Source organism: Acanthaster planci, linkage group LG10, assembly GCF_054643075.1.
Source record: "Acanthaster planci isolate LZ-2023a linkage group LG10, COTS_SCS, whole genome shotgun sequence".
Classification (NCBI taxonomy): Eukaryota; Metazoa; Echinodermata; class Asteroidea; order Valvatida; family Acanthasteridae; genus Acanthaster; species Acanthaster planci.
Window position 1 is genome coordinate 3,654,631 of NC_141786.1, and position 19,358 is coordinate 3,673,988.

At 41.5% G+C, this 19,358-nt stretch overlaps 1 protein-coding gene across 4 annotated transcripts in view; it reads right to left on the reverse strand.

Moving 5' to 3' along the window:
- Positions 1-19,169, reverse strand: part of LOC110984335 (uncharacterized) — a 27,056-nt gene extending 7,887 nt beyond the window's left edge. For 2 of the 4 annotated variants that reach the window (XR_015426662.1, XM_022244403.2), the window contains exons 1-14: positions 18,342-19,169; positions 15,206-15,291; positions 14,135-14,269; positions 13,233-13,346; positions 12,098-12,325; positions 10,521-10,634; positions 9,419-9,676; positions 7,735-7,860; positions 6,792-7,025; positions 5,292-5,402; positions 4,304-4,534; positions 2,141-2,346; positions 1,330-1,558; positions 406-516 (exon numbers count right to left, since the gene is read on the reverse strand). Coding sequence is in view for 3 of the 4 variants with exons in the window: in XM_022244403.2 (XP_022100095.2) it covers positions 406-516; positions 1,330-1,558; positions 2,141-2,346; positions 4,304-4,534; positions 5,292-5,402; positions 6,792-7,025; positions 7,735-7,860; positions 9,419-9,676; positions 10,521-10,634; positions 12,098-12,325; positions 13,233-13,346; positions 14,135-14,269; positions 15,206-15,291; positions 18,342-18,415 (2,257 nt within the window). In the remaining variant the exon portion in view is untranslated. The remainder of the gene's footprint in view (positions 1-405; positions 517-1,329; positions 1,559-2,140; positions 2,347-4,303; positions 4,535-5,291; positions 5,403-6,791; positions 7,026-7,734; positions 7,861-9,418; positions 9,677-10,520; positions 10,635-12,097; positions 12,326-13,232; positions 13,347-14,134; positions 14,270-15,205; positions 15,292-18,341) is intronic. The other 2 variants (XM_022244400.2, XM_022244401.2) reach the window with 2 other exon arrangements.
- Positions 19,170-19,358: the final 189 nt, after the last annotated feature.

Consider the following 19,358-nt stretch of genomic DNA (forward strand, 5'->3'; position numbering starts at 1 on the left):
GCAACCGCAATGCATGCATTTCATGGTCGTTTAATAGTGAACCAGTGAAGTTCAATTCCTACCAAAGAAGCCTCCATTGCTAGGAAACCTGCCCCTCGCTTGGTTGTACTCGGGGCTATAGAAAGAGGACAATCGATTGGCCACAGCCATAATCCACAGTGACCTGTCATATTCATGAACATTCAATGCATGTTTGGTTTTTTAAAAGATTATTATTAAGCTCAGGGGAGGTGTAAGCCATGTCTGGATTGGGTCTTTTGTGGCTGTGGCTTCTATTTAAGTATCATCAGGTCATACGGTGAAGAGCTACAGCCACAGGCAGCAACGTCCGCGGCTTGTCAGAGAGAAGGGGGTAATGAGGCAAAGCACAAGACAAGGCATGCATCGCCTGTCATCGGTACTCACCAATCGTCGTGCAGCATGCCAGCAGGGTCATGACATTGGGATGTGGGTCTAATGCCTTCAAGAGGGCAAGCTCCTTGAGGAAGTCGCTCTTGTCGCTTTCTGATGCTGTCTCTGGTCGCAAAACAATTTACCATTCGAGAAAGGTTTGTTTTTACATTCAGACGGGAACCCTCAAAACGAGAGAACAATAGGCTTCCCTACATGTATATCTTCACTGAGGGTCCCCAAATGATAATTGTGTACGAAAACATATCAGAGGTCTTCCAAAAAAGCTGAAGTATGAGCATAAGAGGAACAATAGGGGGTATCCACTCACAGGAAAATACACGCTGGGGGATAGTCGAGGATATCATTCCACAAATTAACCAGATATCTTTTGTGACAAGAGTAAAAAGAGGACTACTTGGGGGGGCTGATGTCTGAAAAATGGAAAAGGTTTGAAGGTGTTACGGTCACCATCTGGTGAATAGACCAAGCTGTGCCTTCAGCAGCGCTCATCTGAAATGAAAGCACTGATGGACAGCTGAAGTAGTTGTTTCTTTTTTCAAAAACACTAATTTTGGCTATTTGTCACTCGCTCCAATATTTCAACAAGAGAATGCGTATGAGGGAATCCTTGGATCCCAACCCACATCAGTATAGCTACACTAAGTACACAATGTATAATCTGCATCTGTCTGGTTACCTGACACTGTGTACATAAAAAGTTACTTTGTCTCTGAAAGGGGCCACTTGTTTTTTAATCATTCTCACAAAATTGTACGAAACATGATGCAGTTTTTAAAGATATGAAAGGAAAATGAAAATAGTTTCAGCTATCCAGACGTGGGAAAGGAGGCTTAAGAAAAAGCCCAGATATTTTGCTCATGACAATGGTGGAAAAAAGATGAACAGAAAAATGGATCATCCCTGAATTAAAATCACCTTTGAGGACCTTCACTGCCACTGTTGACACCACCCCAGGCCGGTGTATGCCCATTGCTTCTGCTCTGAAGACAGTAGCAAAGTTACCGCTACCGATGTCCTCGTGGAAACGCAACTGCTCGCGGGGGTACTCTTTTGTGTGTGGGTTCACGTCTCTCTGTGGGACTGCCTCTCCTCGCTGGACTGGGACCGGTGAGCCACGATTGAGGTAGGAGTTGGAGCGAACATTCTATAGTAAAAGGTAATGAGGGTACATTTAACCTACAGTTCTTCTTTTGCTCCAATTAATGTATACAAGATCATTGATGAGCCTCAGTATCATTTCAAATTTAAAGAGCTCAAAATTTCAAGCAAGTACGTACCTCTGAGGTGGTAATGATAACAAAGCAAGCAGATATTCCGGGACTCATGAGTATGAGCTCCAAACATATCACCCTCTCATTGAGGGATGTTTGATTTGGTTTAAACTTGTATGCCTGACTGATGAGGATAAGTGCAAATGAGTGACAAAGAGGGTGAGACACAAAGTGAGTAAGTTACGGAGTGACTGGATGAATGAGGGAGGGACCGGTGGACTGACTGTATGACTAAATGACAGATTGACCAGCTCACAAACTGGCTCGTTCACTGGGTGCATTACTTGAGTGACTGGCTGAAATTTAAGTGTGACTGATGACACACTGGACTTGGTAACAGACTAACTGATGATTAAATTTAATGACTGAATTCAATCTTGCATAACTTCGAAGACTGAAAGCAACCTGGCACACTTTGGCCACTGCTAATTGAATAATGTTATTTCATCTCTTACCGACAGTTTACTGTCTAGAGGGATTTCATCCACCTTCAGTGAAGGTCCCTCTCGTGATCCACGGCGTAAGAAGCAAATGACCACAATCACAGCAACAAATATCAGGGCAGCAATGATGGCAACGGCAATGATAATGTATGGGATGAAATCCTGCTGGGGTGGAATGACTGTGCTGGAGTAACTAGTTGATGAGACTGTGGTAAAAACTGAACAAAAGATGGTATTCATTTGGACAGCATCACTTGCTGCTTGATTTTTAGTGAGGACTTATGGATAATATCCTACATTTCATTTACGTGACCCGCTCTGTGAAAACGAGTCACAAGTCCCCAAGCCACTTTTGAGTTTCACTTTGTATCAGATTCAGGAATATGAGCTCTTCCTTTTGATGTGTCACTCAGTTTTAGTACGATGGAAATGGACGTTGTGTGGATTTTAAAAAGTTGAGGATTTCTATTGCTTAAACACTGTGCAAGATTCTTTCAAAGGCCAGTAACTCAAAAGTGGCCCTGGTATTAAAACACATGTGACTCATTTCTGCAAAGCGAGTCACTTATTAAGTGAGTAACCCTCATGCAATATGGGCTTTGTGAACAGCATAAGGGACAGGGAAGTCTTGTGGATAACACACAAACTAAATATTAGATTGAGCGAACTACAGAGCTACATGTAAGAACAATTACACGATCTGTTCCATGTCGAAACAAGAGAGTGTGCTTGAACCGTACATTGCAATGGCCGTTCTTTGGTGGGAACTCGTAGACACAGACCTATGTATGTGTTGGAGCGGAATACATTAAGCATGCACCAGCAAATCTTATAGGATGCACCTGGCGCCCAGGTGAAAAAAGAAATTCCTCCCAGCCTGTCACCTCGTTGCAGTTGGTCGGGGGTGTTTCAAGTCAGGATAGATTGCAAAGTACAGTGCCCAGTGAAGACCCATGATTAGTAGTTTCCATAATGTCCTTTCTGCTCAAGCATGCACTCACTGAAGGACTATGAACATGTTTGACATGTCGCAGATTGACCATTCTTAAGATGTCTATGACCCTGACATGAAACTCTACATGACATGTGAAGGTTTGCCTGAGATGTACATGTAGGTTTGTGGTAGAACTAAGTTTCTTTTTATGTGAAAGGGTGGGGTTCTGAAAAAGAAAATTGGGCTCAGCATTTCAGACAGTACACTCTGTCATCAGGTCAAAACTTTTGAGTTCATTCACTGTTTTAAGAACTCCACTAACGCACCAAAACCTGTCCAATTTCAGGGCCCCAAGCAGGAAAGACAAGTGGATACATGGTATCATAGGGTTTCTTAGTTAATTTAGCACTTCTTTCATTTAAAATAGATTTAACGAAAAAGGGGTCACTCGCTCTAAATGTTGATTCCAATTGCGAAATAACACCACTAGATTTCATCTTGACTTTTCTCCACCAAAACCAAACTTTTGGTCCCATTTAACATCATTTTCATCTCACTCCGGGAATGGCATTGAATCGGAAAATCAAATTCATTTTTCGTCATCCCTTTCACCGATTTAATCATTCAATTCCGTCATAGAATGTATCGTTTGAATTAGCAGGTGTTTGGATGTCATTTTTGTTGTGATTCAAAATGGACTAAGAAAGAATAGGTCGAAGAAATCAGGCGTAATAAATTACATAACTCACCAACTCACTGTTATAAGACTTTCTCTTGTTAATTAAATTAAGGGCCAATGCTTTGTATACAAATTATATCATTGACAAAAATGAATGATTAAATCAGTAAAATGAATAACACAAAAACAAATTCGCTTTTCCAATTCAACGCCTTTCCTGGAGTAAGACGAAAGTGACGTTAAGTGGGACGAATAAGTGTGTTTATTTTGTGATCTAAAATGCTCTGAAAGTGAAATCTAGCGGTGGTGTTTCGAAATTGTAATTAACATTTAAGGGCGAGTTACCAAAGTTTGACGAAATAAACTTTCGTTTAAGCAATTTTGAATGAAAGAAACGCTAAATTAATGGGGAAAGCCTATATTAAAGACACTAGATTGAGCACATGATTGAGGTACATGAAGACTCGAGACAAACAGGGTACACATTCCAAACCATTGAGGTCCACTGGTTCTTTTAAGAACACTCACTCACAAACCCCCTAAAAATTAAACTCATTAGTACCTGCTCCATCATCGTCTACAATCATTATCTCGGCTCGCTCTGGATTACCCAGCATGCCTTGGCTGACTGCACCAAGGCGGACCTGGAAGGACTCTGTCTCTTCAACCAAGTCATCATCGATGATCTCAATCTCAAAGGTCTGCTCTGTGGCCTGGGGCGGGAAGATAACGACTGTTTCCATGCCGATGAAGTCTACGGAAGATTGGGCAGAGTCTCCAACTGTGAACATCACTGGAAAGCAACATCCCACCAAGAAAGGGTTAGACCTGGGTTGCGTAAACATCTGCGAAGAAATCTCAGGTAATGGAAAATGCTTTTCCTATATTTGTGACCCACATCTGTGAAAATGAGTCTCAAGTTGCCAGAGCCACTTTTTGAGTTTTCATTTGTATAGGAAAGAGCAAATTGAGTTTTTTGTTTCGATATTTCACTCAGTTTGGCCTCCTGATGAAAGTGGATACTCTATAGTGAAAAATGCTGTGGGTTCCTATTGATTTACAGCCTGCAAAATCATTCTAAAGGACTTTTTACTCCAACGTGGCTCTGGCTACTTAAGACTCATTTTCACAGAGCGGGTCACATATTTCACAGAAACAGACTTCACCCTAGACATGTAAAACATAAGCTATCATGATTACGATCATGAATATAATGACTACGTCTCAAAATAAAAGAGGCGTATGGGTGACCGATAAGATATGACAGACTTAAACTAAACAAAAGTCAACTTTCACAGACTCTGATCCAATTCCAATGAAAAGCTACTTTGGTTGTGTGGTCACTCAATGCATTTTCAAATAAATTAGTCTTTTTTTACCACTAACATTATTTTCTTACTTCCATTTCTATGAAACTGTGCATCTTCAAAAGCAAAGATTTTCTGTCCACGGCTTCAGGACAGAAAAACGAAATTAAGACATGGAACTGGGTGTGAATCTGCAGTATCAGGTACCAAGACACCTATCTGTTTTACAAAGTTCTGCCTTACCTACGGAGACCTGATCATCCAGGGACCCTTGCCTGGATACCCTGATGTTTATCACACCTTGGCTCTCCTGGCCGGTGAAAGATGCCCCCACAAGTTGCACCGTTGCTTGGGCTAAAAGCACAGAATAGGACAAGCTTAGCACCAACAAAGATGAGCTTCATCATTTCCTGACTTATTCCACGTCTGCAACCATGGTATGAGGCAAAGAAGACTTTGAAAGGAAGTACAAATGCAGCCCTGATGCTATGGTGGCTTATACTCCTTTTAAAGGTTTGACCGCCACCGATACAGTATAAGTGCCATCAGCCAATCTTCGGGTCAGCAATGACACAAAATCCGCAAACAGCAACCATCAATTCTGACCCCCTCACTTCCAATCCAAAAAACAAACAAAACCACCATCATCCCTCTGAAAAAAAAGATTGTTTTCAGTTATTCTGTTCTCAACAGATACAAAACCCACTCACGACTCACTTTGTAATGGACATAAAATCAGAAACATTAAAACTACAAAATTTGGTGGACTAATACTGTTTGGCAATGTCTATGAAGGAAAAATTGAAACAATCACAGGGTATGGCATTTCGATCCTCACAGAAAATTTCTCTCTCGAGAGATCCTGTCAGCTATTAGATTGAAATGCAGTGTAACCATTCCTACAGTATACATCATGGTCGCATGCGATTCTTAAGCGATGACTCAAGGAAAACTTGATTTCATTTCACGACTCTGCTTCTAGTGAGGACTATACATGTATGTACCTGAAAGGTTAACCACTTCCTGCCTGACAGTTATCAATGTTGATGATGCTGGGCCGGGATATTTAGCATTTTTTTCTATGTTCGAAATTCTTTAACAATTCCTATCTTCATTTACTGGACACTTACTACAAACACGTGAAGGACTGTCTGGTGGCCCCTCTAGCCAGACAGATAAAATCTATTGACGCCTGAGTATTTCAGCCAGGCCTGCAGCCTTGTAAAAAGAGCCCGGATTTTGTGGTGTCACGTAATAGTCTTTTGTTCACGAACCTGGCTCAGTGTGCTGCTGACCTCTTTTCAATAGGGGCCAGATTAGCGTGCAGCGGTGCTGTGTGGCTCATTGCTGCGGTGGTGGAGCGCTTTTGTCCCCGGTGGTAATCCGCTCACTCTAATTGCCCCAAACCGTATACTGTTTCAAAACAAGGCTGGATTATCTCCACTTTTGAGAGTGAAAAAAGTTGGTAATTCCCAGCAGCAGTACAGTCTTTCGTTACAAGGCCCTGTTCCCTTTGTCTGAGTTCGGAGACCCCGGCCACGCATATAAAGCACACGTGTCCGGATCTGGAATCCCCGGCAGAGAGTGGTTAAACATGGAAAGAGATTAACAAATGGATCATTCTATATATTTGGGGATCAATTTTTTTTCATGTCCCTATAACATCTGACAAGGAACTTTGTAAGTTTGAAACACAGTCTTTAATTCCTAAGACTGCCCTATAGATCCATTCCAAATTTTTACCCTGTGGGTCAGCTCTAATGATGGCTGTTACTGTCTGCTCGCGGGGTCGTCCAAGAATGCCACCTTCTAATATGCTCATGGTGACATAAAAGGTTTCGTCCGTCTCCAGTAATGTATCCTCAAAGATGGGGACGATGGACGTCACGTTTGTCACAAATGGTTCCATCTCAATAATCTCTTGGGTCTGAGAGAAATCGACATCTCCCTCTGCTGTTCCATTGAAAGTATAGATCTCTGTAAGATAGGAAACAGAAATGTATAAAGTGCATGTAGTTTAACTTGACCTCCACTGACCTGTTTATAAGTGACCTTTCATTATCGTAATGGCTTACTGGCGGCTCAATGCACAGTTGTGGTCGGAACCTTACAAACAATTAAACTGGAAATGTTTCATTACAATTTTAGTTCGGATTTTTGGCCCCAAAAAATTATTTCTTGTAGCCGGTTATCAGCCGGCATATCTACTGCATGAACATGATCCTGCTAACGGAGGTTTACAGATCAGAAAAGACTCCCACCTGATTAGCTATGATTATTGAAAATTTGTGATTAAACATGTTTGGTTTGAATGCTAAGTTCTGGAGAACAGAAAACAGATGCATTGCAAATCAAAAACGAAATATGGGGGTGGTGGGGATTTTGCAAACAAGGATAGCTGGTATTTTCTCTGTACACTGCAGTTCTGATAAAATTGAAAAAGCTCAAACAAAATAACTACATGTCCAAGTACACGTCGGTTCAAATGTTGGATTTTGGAAGTTTACCTTAGACTGGGGACTCTATTTTAGCCATCTTCAGAGGCAGGTATTTGACTTCAACTGATTTGTCCCTTCAGTCAAGTTGACGGGACTGAAAGCTCCAACCAGAAATAAAATCTACCTTCTTGGTTGGGAAAATAAATCACACAATCAAAATAAGAATTCCAAGTAGGAATTTTACTGACCAATATGACTCGTCAAATTGAGGTTACCAAGTCGGAAGATTGGAATCTGTAGCCTGTCTCCCTCACTGGTGATGTATGGTAGGTGGCCAAAGAACAGTAACGTTGACTGTATTGGAGAGGCAGGACCTGGAAATAATTGCTAAAAAAAGTAAATAATATTCCCTTTTTTTCCCTGCTTTTCCTGACCTGACCGAAATTCAAAACAGGTCATGCAAGCAGCTGGCCCAATGTCACAAACACATCAAGGATTTTTTGCTTTGTAAAACCATCTGAAGAGTCATCTACGTTATTCATGATGCTTGGATGTGCCAGTAACATAAATAAATTAAATGAATTAAAAAATTGCAAAGTTAGTAAAAAATGGCAAAAATGGCAGCCCCAATTGTCAGAGTGAATCAAAAAGCCCACTCAGAACTGAAAATATGGAATATGACTATCAATTCCATTTCAGAAATGGGATCATTACAGACATTCAGTTGTTAATGGGGGCCTACCTGACCTGCAATCAAATAAGAATGTACCAGAGGCTAGTTAGGTCAGGAAACCAGACTCTCAGAGCCCTGTGATATTGGGTGGGTTTAACCACTTTGTGCCAGAGTACCCGGTTTTGGGGATATAGACTTAATACACAAGGCTGGGGAGCCCGAAGCCAGACAAAAGAGCTTTGCCTTGTAAGTGAAGACAGTGCTTGGAACAAAAGACTGAGCTGCTGGGAATTGCCAACATTTTTTTCAGTTGTCAATAGCAGAGGAAATCCGTCATTGTTTTGAAAGAACACTGTTTGTGGCATTCAGCGTGAGCGGATTACCACCGGGGACAAAAGTACTCCAGTGATGAGCGATACAATACCGCTGCACGCTAATCTGGCCCCTATGGAAAAGGCGCCAGCAGTGCCTTGTGCCGGTTTTGGGAACAAAAGAAACTTACATAACATTACACAATCTGGGCTCTTTTTACAAGGCGGCAGTCCTGGCTGAAATACCCGGGGGTCAATACGTGTAAATGTTGTCTGTCAGATTAGAGTATTCACCAGAGAGTCATTCGTGTGGGAGTAAACATCCAGTATTAAATGAAGTTAGGAATTTTTAATGAATTTTGAAAACAGAAAAAAAAAGGAATCAACTGCAGAATCAACGTGTATAAATGGGCCCCGCACAAAGTAGTTAAGTAGTTTAACTGAGCTGGTCAACCTGTGCCATTTTACTACATGTAGTTCTGATTACAAAGGTCAAAGACAGAGTGGGCCATATTTGTAGCTATCACTGGCAGTGGGATGATTTTCAAAGTGGAAGGGGGCATTTGTGAGAACATCTGGTATCAGCCATTACAGGACCTGAAAAAGGTGTGTGTGTGTGTGAGTTTGTTTCTGCATTCAATTGGGGACCCTGAACAATAGAGGACAATAAGGTCCTCGATTGACAGAGGGTCCCCGATTGACAACTGTGTACAAAACATATGGGTGGTCTTCTACAAATGTTAAAGTACAAACAAAAGAGGAACAATAAGGGGTCCCCAGTTGCAGGCAAATACACACTTGTGTGTGTTGGGGGGGAATCATCCTCAAGTTGAAAAAATGGGGAAATGGGGCCCCCTTCATGGTCTCCTTGATTCTCCCACCAGTACCAGCTACATGTACGTGTACATATATTCAAAATACATGCAAAAGCAACCAAATATCTCTTACTTTGGTCTAAATCTCGAGCGACATCATCATCATCAATGATAATGCTGACAAAGCCGTTGATATTCTGCCCATCTTGTTTCAATCGGTACATGATGGTAAACTCCCTGGTCCCCTGTTGCAACTGGTCATCGTGAATCTCAACAAGTATGGACAGGTGGTACTGATCAGACTGAAACACCTGCATTCTTCCCGTCAGGAAAGCAAAGTCGCCCTTCGGTGCGAGACGGTAGTAGCTACTCTCATTCAAAGGAGACACAGCTGCAATTTAGGAGAGGAGATGTGAGAGTTTTCCTCCACATCTACATGTACATGTGAATCAGGGTTCTAACATAATGCTGGTCCAGTGGTCAAACGTCAGTTAAAACATTAGGGGACCAGTTACACCCTTTTGGAAATTATACCCGTGAAAATGCCACTTACGGGGCTGTTTACAGCAACTTTTGGATTATGCTCTGGGGAGAGAAGTTGGATGAAAATCATAAAATACTTTTGGATAAAAATGCAGCATTTTGTTTGAGATATATACACTGAGAACCCCGGTTCACTGAGAACCCTGGTTCTTTTCAGAACCACACACACTCACAAAAGAGAAATGACCCCGGTTCTTCTCAGAACCACACACACTCACAAAAGAGAAATTTATCCACATGGTGTCACCGCGAATTTGTCCATTGTTAATAATTGTACATGTGTACATATGAAAATAATTAGATAGCTTTTATAATATGCTTTTTGTAGGAAGAGAAATACAATTGCCTTTCAGTCATTGGTTTCCAAAACAGAAAGATTTGTTGAGCCTGGGAAAGGGGGATCCACCAATGGATTTAGAGATACATGTGTCTTCTGTTCAATTTTAAAACCAAAACAGGTCTGTCATTTCAGAGGTACGCCGTTACTTCTGTAATTTGCTCCAACACTCAGCAATGTGTGGTAATCCACATGCAACATCTCAGGATATAAAAGCTTGTACATAAAGGCTTGCTGACAACCATGCAAGGAAAGAAGCAAAATTAGCCTTGGACATCAAAGATCTACAATGTACACCACAGTCATCAGTCTTTCAAGGAGTTTGTTGAATGACAATGACAAACTGTCGACTTACTGATGTTGATGACCCTGTTCGGCCTCCCCGATCTCAGCAGGTCAACTTCCACGACTCTGATGTTCTCGGGCACTCTGATCGTCGACTGAAGAGGGAAAACCTGGAATGATCTTGCTGTCGAGAGAAAAGGATTTTAACAAGCTATTCAGCATTTGCCTCATTTTCACCATGAAGACTGTGACAAGGACAGCTCAAACATCCACCCTCAACTGTTACCTCTGCTCTCTAACAAATCTCGACAACACCAACATACATGTAGTAGAGGAGATTTTATTTGGTTGAGCATTTACTGGTGTTGGAACTGGTTACATATTCCTGAGGCACAGAGGGATGTATGCCAACCAGTGGTTCGTGGGATCAGGAGGTCGGAGCTGAAAACAGCTAGCAGCCGCTTGCTGCGTGTTGTGGCCTTGGGCAAGACACACCCCTTGCTTGCCTCTCTCCACCCAGTAGTAGGCCTACATGTATCAACTGCATTAGCTGGGGAGCAACCTGTGATTGACTGGCATTCCATCCAGAGTGAACAGAAATATCCATTCATGCCAAGGAAACTGGACATAAAAACCAGTCTGATGAGTCACAGGGCTTAGAACGGACAAGTTTGCGTTTTATTCCGGTGGCACAAGTCCAAATCATTAACCTTACTGAACCATGGCCTGTGTGAACCAATGTCGCACAAGAATAAATATAGGCCTACTTCACAAATGACTTGTAATAAATTTTGCGGCTCATTTTAGGTCTTCACATGCCCATGATGTGGACCGCTTTTGAGATGTCGGAAAAATATAACTGACTGCAGATTCATCCTGGTTTGGGCCACTTCAGGAAAACCAGTCAGCCTAACGCCAACCATGTGATGCACAGGAGAGGCGTGGGGAGGGGGGGTTGTCAGGGTTGTGAATGAACTCATTCCCTGCCTCAATTTGCCATTCCCTGCTCACATTTTTCCTCTGAGCATGATTTATAAATGCACAACTGCATACATGTTTGTGCTCTCCAAATCCCTGACGAGGTCCAAATTTCAGAAAATGTGCCCTCTCTGACATACATGTAGGTCCTATTATATTAAAACTCTTATCTAAACACCCCTGGTCCTCAATTACAGTACATGCATTTATGATTTCAGTTTTGTTTCAGCACAAGAGTTTTCAAAGCAATATCTTCTATGTAAAAATCAGACAGTGTAAGGGTTAGTCATGAATGTTATTCAAACCTCCATCATGAACATACATGTACATGTGCAGGTGTACTCAACATCACAAAACCAGATTACCAGTTAAACACAGATAAAAAGAGCACTGCTAACACAAGGTCATATTTATAACACGGACAATTTTCAGACCCAAGTCTTTGTTCTTCCATTACTGATAATACAAGGTATTATCATGTACATGTAACTATTATGATAAGGAAACCTTTAAAATCCCAAGGATGCTGTTATAACCATGTTCCGCTGTATTCACAACAAAACGTTTTGTCCAGAGTTGCAAACTTATCCACTGATGGGAAAGTGAGAAGAGCTAGGGGTTCAAGTCTGGTCAAGGCGCATGTATCTTTAACAAAACATTTCTGCTCACCATCATCATCCAGTATATACACCACTGCACTGTCACTGGGATACTGCAAGCTCCCATTGGTTGGATTATGGAGGGAGACACCAAATGTCTCGAAGCTCTCAGCGGTCGAATCGTCAATGATCTGGAGCGTCACATTCTGGACTTCGGAGAAGGGCTCAAAGATGATCAACTCGAAATGACTCTCAAAGTCGACGTTGGACATGGCGTCTAAAGCGTAAGTTAGTAATTCTGAAAGGCGAGAAATTGACGGACACTGACAGTCACTGAGAGTCTAACGTATCTGTACATGATGGTCGCGTAAGGAATTTTGGTTGAGGGAACTACAGACTGAAACACAGAAACTGTTACTGCGGAGGAACCACATTCTCATGCAAGTGGTGAGATCAATTTGATCAATGGGTGTTAGGACTTGCCAAAGTGTGGTCATAAGCTCAAATTTATGGATGCGTGACGCGAGATGTGCTCCCAGTAAAAAATGCACACCTGAGTGCCACACATGAGCTTAACTGCAATTCAGTTCTTTTATGCATTTATTTTTTTCACACAGTAACATGTTTCCTTCACAAGTGCCTCAGATTTGTGCATATTCAGTTGAAAATTGGTCATGAATATTCACATGAATGCTTCTTATTGCATGTACATGTATAATATGCAGTACGGCAATTTTAAAAGTGGATATACCAGTATAACAAACATACATGTAGGGAATTGACCAAGTTAAAAACAGCTTTTTCACAGCAAATCTTGGCAGTGCATTGTACATGTACCAACTGTGTAGTGTACAACTCCTGATTTGGAAGTAAAAAAATAATAAATGCGGAATTTTATGCACATGGACATTTTCCTCCAGTATAGACTGCCAAACGTGAAAGGCCTTTATGTAAGGTGTATGGTAAAGTGTACACTAGAGCCTTTGGAGGCACTTTTATACTTATGAGTTAAATGTGTTTCTGACAATACCTCTTTGGTCAGTCATGTGAAATGTCAATACGCACAGGCACATCAAGTTGGGCGTACCGGTAGCATATTAGCTGCCAAAGTAATGATGTCTCCTCAGATTTATCCAAAGGGCTTTGCACCATGCCAAGAGAGACACTGCCCCTCTCCATGAATAAAAACAGTTCTATTCACTTACGGACTGTTGAACGTCGGTACACATCACCATCCCGAACTACGGAAATGACAATTTCCCCTTCAACTTCCGGCACAGTGTAAGCAGTCGACTCCAAGTAAATGTATGACGCTGGTTCTGAAAGTCAGGACCAAACAAACAAATGTCACTGTTTGCATCTACAGAGAGGATTTTAACTTGCCAGGAAATTAAATGGTAGGGAGATTTGGGAGAAGAAATAATACCAACCATATCATGCACAGAAAAACCACAATTTAAGAAGCACTGTGCTGATGATAGCCAAGTTTTGCTCCTGGTGACTGGAATTTGCCTTAAGGCTTCAGGTTCTGTGACGTCAACAAGGAGGTACATCGCTGGGGTCTCTGACCTTTTGCAGCTTGCCCATGTGGCTCCCTTGAGCACACCCTAGATCACATCCTGCTCAGTTGCACGGAACTTAATTAGGAGACCTGGGGGCCCCCTGACCTTACCAACCCAACTCAAGAGACCGTGGCTTGGCTGAGGAAGCTGCCTGATGTGACGTAGCAGTGTGGGATCTCATACGCAAGAAGAAGATCAGGTTGTGCTGTTCCTAGTTCATGGTTCCATGCATGCTGGCCCATGTGTATGGAGTCAGGTTGACGCAGTGTTTCTTTCCACGCCTTCCACCTCTGGGGGCCTAGGTTCGAATCCAGCTCGGTCCACATGTGGATTGAGTTTTCAGTCCCTACCCGAGTCCGTGGGTTTCCCCCGAAACATACATCCAGGGTTTTCCTCCCACCTCTAAAACTGAACATTTCTTCATTGTCTTCCTTACTCATTACCATCCAGTAATTGATGCTAAGAGCACAGTTGGATGATCAGAAAAAAATAAACAAAAAATAAAAAGTACGTCAATTACAGGATTAATGATCATGTACACGTACCTTCACACAGTAAACCAGCAAAGTTCTCTGGACACAGGCATTCCTCCACGGGTGCACTGTCAGCTACAACTCCCCCATATGAGAAGCAGGTGCCCACATTTGAGCACTTCAGCTGGCAGGAATGCTGCCCCAACACTTTAGAAAGAAAAGCACAACAATTAAATGGGGCATCTGGAAACTTGACATCGGGGTTATTGCAAGACAAATTTCACAGTCAGATGAATGAACCTGTATCATCTCCAGGCCTCTGATTCAGAACATGTGTATGACTTGTACATGTACTTTCAAATCAACAACCATTCTTGTATTCCCAGTGATACATGTATCTTTCACTGCATGTACAAAATGAAAAAAGTGGAAAATTAACTCACACATTTCCAAAAGTTTGTTCGTAGAGCAAATTAATTGTGCAACTTACACAGTGATACAGATTGTTACAGGTGTATAGGGTACTAGTACAATGAGTGAAAGTTGAAGTCAATAAAACTGGAGCCTTCAATTTCATAAGAAATGGAAAAAGTGTTTGCAATCAGTATCCTTTGTTGTAAACCACCCACAGAGTGAGCTTTGAATGAGCAAACTCTCTCAGGTACATGGATGGTAACCGGTAAATAGGTCTTAAAGATTTTTCCAAAGATCACATCCACTGCACATGTAAAATGTTATACACTGTACATGTAGTACTGTACCAGTAGGATGTATACATGAAAAGTTGACTACATGTAAGTCCTACATGTACATGGAAACACTCTCAGCAGTAACAGTATGAGAGAGAAAAAATCAATCAGGTCTCTCATGATAAATAACTCTAGAGTAAATTATTTGCCGAACAGCAATACTGTTGATGGGTTGTTGTACTGTTATGTTTTATTGTATAGTTTACATGTACTTCGTTTATATTCAACTCGAATTTGTGAGTATTTACATGTACATGTGTGTCTGTACAGCATGTAACAACTTGTAACAGTCACCGGCATTTGGCCTATCAGGCCACAAGGTACATGTATGTGGCACACTGTATTTTGTAATAAAAGAAATAACTAAATAAACAATAAATGGGCGAAAACTCACCTGTCATTCCATGGAAAGAAAGAAGAACCAGTACGAGGGCTGCTTTCAAACGGTTACACTCTGTCATGATTGCTACTGAAGTACATCTGTAATATGAAAGGAAAACACAGCTATTACAAAATGTCAGAGGGCAAATATCAGAATAAAACTGAGTGTTGTACAATAGCTTAATGGTACAACGTATCTGAGTGTCAGTCATGCCATGGGGGGGGGCCTGGGGATATTACATGTACCGGTACATTGAGGGACATACATGTAAATGTAAATGTACATGTACGTGTCCACTCAGCGAGACACAGGCAGGCAGGCTTCTACAGCTGCACCCATGGGAAATTTGGGTGAAGAAAATAAAAAAAGGAGACTTCTTTATCGCACTGTGGGAGCTGCCTGAATGGATCCATGACACCCAACCTGGTACATTGTACAAGAACATGTACAGTGTACATGTACCTTGTAATGAAAACAGACTCATGCATGCCCAAAATTGCATTTCTTCATTTTTAATGAGGTTAAGAAATTTCACCAGCCAGTATAAATTAACTTTCAACTCCAAATCAAAGGCAACTTTACCCAAAATTTGATGCCTGACAGTGATTTCAGTTGAAAGCCTCCAGCTAAGTGCTGGTAGTACTGTAAACAGGTAAATGTACATACATGTACATGTACAGTGTACCTGTATGCTTACACTTATCAAAAAAAATGTCTGGTGAGAATCAACAAGTAGAAAAATGGAGCATAGTCACTGATGCAGGAATGCAAAGGGAAGCATGGCCTGGTTGATTCAGGCACAAGGTTCCTTGAATTTTAAGTGAAAAGTTCTCCAATCTGCATGTTGCACATGTACGGCTGCAAGTATCGTACATTATCTAGACAGGACAGAATTAGCCTGACAGCCCACCAAGTTGTGCTAGCCCAGCAAGGTGTTTACACATCTGTACATGTATTTGCAAGCTATAAAATTTGGCTGCCAAGTTTATCATTTTACATGTAGGTTCATTTTACATGTGGGATCCAAGTAGCGGTGTGTGTACGTATGTACATGTACATTGTACATGTACTGTATTGTACCGTACACATACATGTAGACCTACATTGTAAATCTTGACTTAAGAATGGAGGACTTCTCCATGATCCCACATTTTCTGTGACAAGTACACAATACATTGGTTTCAGTGTTACCATGATGGTGCATGTGAGTAAACTTTTCCAATTGAATGCGCACATACATGTACCTGTACATGTACTAGTACAGAGGTCCAGACTGGAGCTGACACGGTGAGTCATGATGGTCCAGTTGGCTCATCAGCTGAGGTACATGTACATGTCACACCGCACCTGTGTCCTCCTTGTACTGGTACACAAGGACACACTTTTTTATAATAATTAAAACCATACCTATTTTCTTTTTAAGACCCATCAATGATGGTGAACACAGAGATCACTCTGGAGTTCAATAATGTCATTCCTATCCGTTCCGAGCGGAACAAAAGAGGGCTTGTTTCTTGTGTTTTATTCCCCCATGCTTTAAGTACTCATCGCATAGGCCCTCGTTTATAATGGTGTCGCTGTTGCGTTTGATGCGGAGCACGCTGACTACATTGTACACGTAATGAATTTATTCCTTAATGTAGGGTCTTGGCGTACATGCAGAACGTGTGCAAGAACCCACTTGGAAACCTTCACTCCATCTGCCTTGCTTTTGCCGCTTGGGGGTGCACTTCAACTCAAAAACATATAACGTGTTAACATACATACATGTGTAAACATAGACGTGTGCATGTACGGTACACACCCTCAGCTTTATGACAGAGTAAATTCAAATGCAAGGAGATCAGTAATGTTAAAAGTTCGCTGGGCCCCAGAACTGAGCCCTGTTCACACCCCAGAGCACCAGGTGGGGTGACACCTGTGAAACACAACTCTTTGCTATTCATCTGATGGAGTACATTAAGTAGGCCTATGATATATTTATACATGTCCTAATACTTGTAAAGTGAGACATAAACTTGGAATTGAATGCATCAACCATTGTTTGAGGGATTTGACCTCCATCTACCTCAAAAGATATTACAATCATGTACTAGAACTTGAGCCACAGAATGCTTAGTATTGTAATGGGAATGTCTGGTGACCTCTTAAACTTGAGAGGAATAGCAGGGGGGTTGACCGGTGATGCACTTACATGTAATACGGTTTGGGGTTAGGTCCCAGAGTTTGGAAATGGGGAGGGGGCATGAAGTGTGTCCAGCTGGCGATATCCATGAACAAAGGGGTGTTAGTGTAACCAGATAAGACACACAAAAAATAAATGGAGCATATAATGGAAATTCCATAAATCTAGTTATGTTTCAATAATTTTCGCTGCTTAATTTGACTTTAAATCGCTGCTTAATTTGACTTTAAACCCTTACAGTATCGGGCATTGTTTGGCTTAGAGTACTCACTACTACAAAATACTACATAACACTCTGAGCCTGAAGGAACTAGCGCTACAAATTACTATTTCTGGATAGGTTTATTCCATTGTTACTCGTACAGAGAACAATGAAACCATGCATTCATAGTGCCACAGCACTGTATGGTACATTGTCTTCTCTATTGTATTTTATGGCTTCAGAGATTACTAATGTCATGTCCTCTTACAAGAGACAGGGCTGAGTACTACACTTTACTACTAAGTAGTACTTTCAAGCATAGCATTCCGGACTGTTGGGGTTAACTTTAAGGGTATGCTATCACTTTCTGACAGCTGATATTATTATTAACTGCAAGGGAAAAGGAGTGATTTCCTTAAATGTAACATCTAACCACAACTGAGCAGCGGGTCCGTGCTCTAACCCTTGTAAAACAACCACAAGAACTGTACGTTCGTGTACACGTAGGCCCCCTGCATGTGTAACTTACGTAACTTCACTGTCACTTTTACATTATGTACATTTACAGCGTCGCGTACCGTAAATGGCAGGTGTCCATGGAGTTACATGACTGTGTACATATACTACCGGTACGTCTCGGTGGAAAGACAAAGTATTCGTCTTTACTGGTTGCTTCAAACTGTCTCTGTACACGAAATTCAGTGAACTGGAGGAGTAGGAAGGCATAAATAACTTATAGTTATACATGTAAGTCAACTTACCTGCCGAGGTATCGTACCAGTGAAAGTGCGTGCAAGTCCTGCCTGCTACGTTCGCGAGCGCACTCCACATTCATTGTGCTGATGCGGCCGGGAACGGGTATAATTATTACACACACGCCTGAGACTTCCGACTTGAATGAAGGCTATAATCGTAACTCTGAAAAGAGCCTTCTGAAGCTGATGAGTCCATGTCAAAGATCGAATACCGCTACGATCTTTGGTCTACATGTACATGTATGTGCAGGTCGGACTTAAGTATGATTTAAGCTTCGATAGTCTGCTTTCAAGAATCATTTTGCGTGGGAAAGTACAAGAAGTCCACTGTTGCGTCATAAAATATATATATAAAAAAAAAAAAAGCGTGTGGCCATTCAGGGTGTAGACAGTATTAATGCCCCATTTCAATGACGGCCCAATCGTTTGAGCGCATCCCAAATCTGTTGCCTTGGAGGTTTAGGTCTTGGATTTGCTCCACTGGTTATACGCGCAGGCGCGCGGACTGAAAAGCAGTTATTTGGCAGTGCTTCCACAGTCAAAATGAACATTTCCCTATCCCCAGAGCCAAATTTCCTTATTTTCCTCCCGATTTTCTTATTTTTTTTATTTAGTTAACCACCAAAAAGCCTAATATACTACCAAAACTACCATGTTTGTTTGCTAGATGATATAAGCAGAGGTCAGAACAATGCTCAAACTCGCGGTCTTGAACCAAAACATCAGGCTTTGTGGATCATGTGTGGTGATATTGATCTGCATGACAACAGACAAACTTGTGCGCATGCGCAGAAAGTTTTATTCTACTAGTCTTGTTTCCTGTCATCCTAAATCAGACTGGCAGAATATTACTGTAGAGTTTGAAATGCAAATTTTGCTGCTTATTTTGAGAATGTTTGTAGAATTTGTTCAGAATTTAATAATTTCCTTATAATTACTTCAGATTCGGGGCATTTCCTCAAAATTTCCTTAGATTTTTTCATTTCCTTAAAACTTCTTTCGAAAGCAAAAATTTCCTTAAAA